The sequence below is a fragment of the Centruroides sculpturatus genome, unplaced genomic scaffold (genome assembly GCF_000671375.1).
Source record: "Centruroides sculpturatus isolate CEXI.00-Female unplaced genomic scaffold, Cexi_2.0 scaffold2049, whole genome shotgun sequence".
In the NCBI taxonomy this organism is placed as follows: domain Eukaryota; kingdom Metazoa; phylum Arthropoda; class Arachnida; order Scorpiones; family Buthidae; genus Centruroides; species Centruroides sculpturatus.
In genome coordinates, this window is record NW_019386254.1 from 15,026 (window position 1) to 17,404 (window position 2,379).

Genomic DNA, 2,379 nt, shown 5'->3' on the forward strand with positions numbered 1-2,379 from the left:
AGTCCAAATTCAATACGAACGTTTGTTTCTTGAAAATTTGATTACGATTTAAATACAGTATTTACTTTTAATATTACCGATATGTCATCGAAAAGAAAACGCGTTGTATTATCATTAAAAGACAAATTAAAGTATTTGATTCGATTATCCGGATTTTTCCTTATCCGGACTACCTTCATCCCCAATTAGTCCGGATAATCGAGGTTCTACTGTATATCTAGTAGATCAGATATAGTATCTACTATCAGATATATCTGATCTACTATTAGATATCAATATATATATATATACAGGATGTTTCAGAATTATTTGGACAAATTCAGAGAGACAAACACACGAAAAGAAATCAAAAGTGCCTAGAAATGAACTGTTTACAAGAAAATGACACTTGAGAATACATGTGGATATTAATAACTTTTAGATAATATACGTACTTTATTAGCATTATTGACAGTTATCATCAGATGGATTCTACAATAAATGGAACATATATACACTTGCCAGATCAGAAATATGCACTTTTTATGGTTTGGTTGTTGTCTGCTAAGAAGAAGCCTGTTGATAGCCTTACAACTTCCTGTGCCTTTCCAATTTCTAGTTGTGCGTTCTTACATGAAAACCATATATGCATGTTCTTGATATAGATAACTTACATTTATTATACACTAACTTGATACTTATTCTTAAATATAAAGATTCATAAACCCGATTATTAGGTAAAGCCAAATGAACTTATCTCCAAAGTCTACCAGCAATCCTGCAGGGTACTGGTGGACTATAAAAGGTGACAGGAGTGTTGCTGATGTGATTTTCATTTATGGCAATCAAATCATACAGCAAAATGACTGGGCTGCATAAGAAAAATACTGTTTGCCAAGTAAACAAGTATATAAAAGCGTCATTTTGTTCAAATCCACAGTTTGTGACAAAGATGGAAAATTTTTGATAAAGTAATTGGCAATCGTGTTACTAAGTTGCCTGATGTTAATCTGTAAATCATTGCCAAACTACTAATCATTAAGTTTACAGTTTGTGTTTAAGTTGATTTACCTTGTTGTTGAATATATAAATTGAGTATAAATGATTTTTATTTGTGTAAGAAACATAAAATATAAAATCAAAAGTAATTGCCTATATGTGAATGATAATCAAATTATTAAAACATGACCCTTCAGTTTTATAATCTGATCTTAATATACTATCCTCAGTATTCTCCAAAGCTAATTTAAAAATTAACATTCAAAAAATTGTAGTAATGTGCTATTCACTTATTTGTAATCCATATCTTCCTTCATTTAATATAAAAACACATGTATTATGTTAACATGTACAGTTATCTGGAAATAATATTTGATAGTAAATTGACATTTAAGCATCATGATGAAAAGATAGCTAAATCCCTCTCAATTTGTTATGGGATATTATGGTGATTTTGTAAAATGATATCTTCCAAAATTGTCCTAAGAAGTATAATCTTTGAAAATTTTCAGTCTATCAGTGGCGTGCCTGGTATGTATTAACGTCGGAATTAGATTACGAAAAGGATTGAAACGGATTCTCATGAAACAGCTAAATCAACACGTCTTTATTGAAGTACATAACGGTGCAGAACTCTGCAGTGCGCAGGCGCGCTACTACATATATACATTTGAACTGCCATAGATGGCGCTGCGATACATAGCATCATCCCCTCCTAAGGAGAAGTTACAAACATAGTCTTGTAAGTATCTAGGAGTTTTACGATGTCTACGACTTGACTCTTGAGTACTAGAGGAGTCTGAAGTTAAGACAGTATCTGATGATGAATTTTTCATGTTGTCTTTCTGGGGAATATTTTCAACTATAGGATTATTTTCTTCTTCCCACCACAGCTGAAGAGGAACGAATGAAGCACCTTGAGATTCGAGGGATGAGGATGATCGAGATCTCAGTTGATCAATATGACGTTTCCATATGGAACCATTAGGGAGCTCAATGTTATAGGTAACAGGTGAAAGTTTCTGAATAACTTTACCAGCAACCCAATATTCTTTAGAACAAAAGTCACGAGCAAAAATTGTGTCTCCTATCATGAAAGAACGCTGTGGACGAACTACGTTGTTATCCGATAAGGTTAAAGGGCGCAACAAATCTAGTCTTGAACGAAGTTTTCTGTTGAATAGCATTTCACTAGGTGTTTTACCAGTAGAACAATGAGGAGTAGTACGATATGAAGTAAGGAATTGGAGGAGGGATGTCATTAAATCCTTTTCACGACTTAATTTTTTTAAGGACGACTTAAACGTTTTGATAAATCCTTCAACTGCTCCATTAGTTGCAGGATGGTATGGCGGAGAGAATGTCTGACGAATTCCGTTTTGTGCTAAAAACATTCTGAAT

At 33.0% G+C, this 2,379-nt stretch overlaps 1 protein-coding gene across 1 annotated transcript in view; it reads right to left on the reverse strand.

Annotated features, from left to right (window-relative positions):
- The window catches only part of LOC111614283 (obscurin-like), a gene marked incomplete at its 5' end in the record, with an annotated part of 69,942 nt that overhangs the window by 13,908 nt on the left and 53,655 nt on the right, over window positions 1–2,379 (reverse strand). Inside the window, 2 exons of the mRNA XM_023355659.1 lie at window positions 2,022–2,029; window positions 2,278–2,305. Coding sequence (XP_023211427.1) covers window positions 2,022–2,029; window positions 2,278–2,305 — 36 coding nt within the window. The remainder of the gene's footprint in view (window positions 1–2,021; window positions 2,030–2,277; window positions 2,306–2,379) is intronic.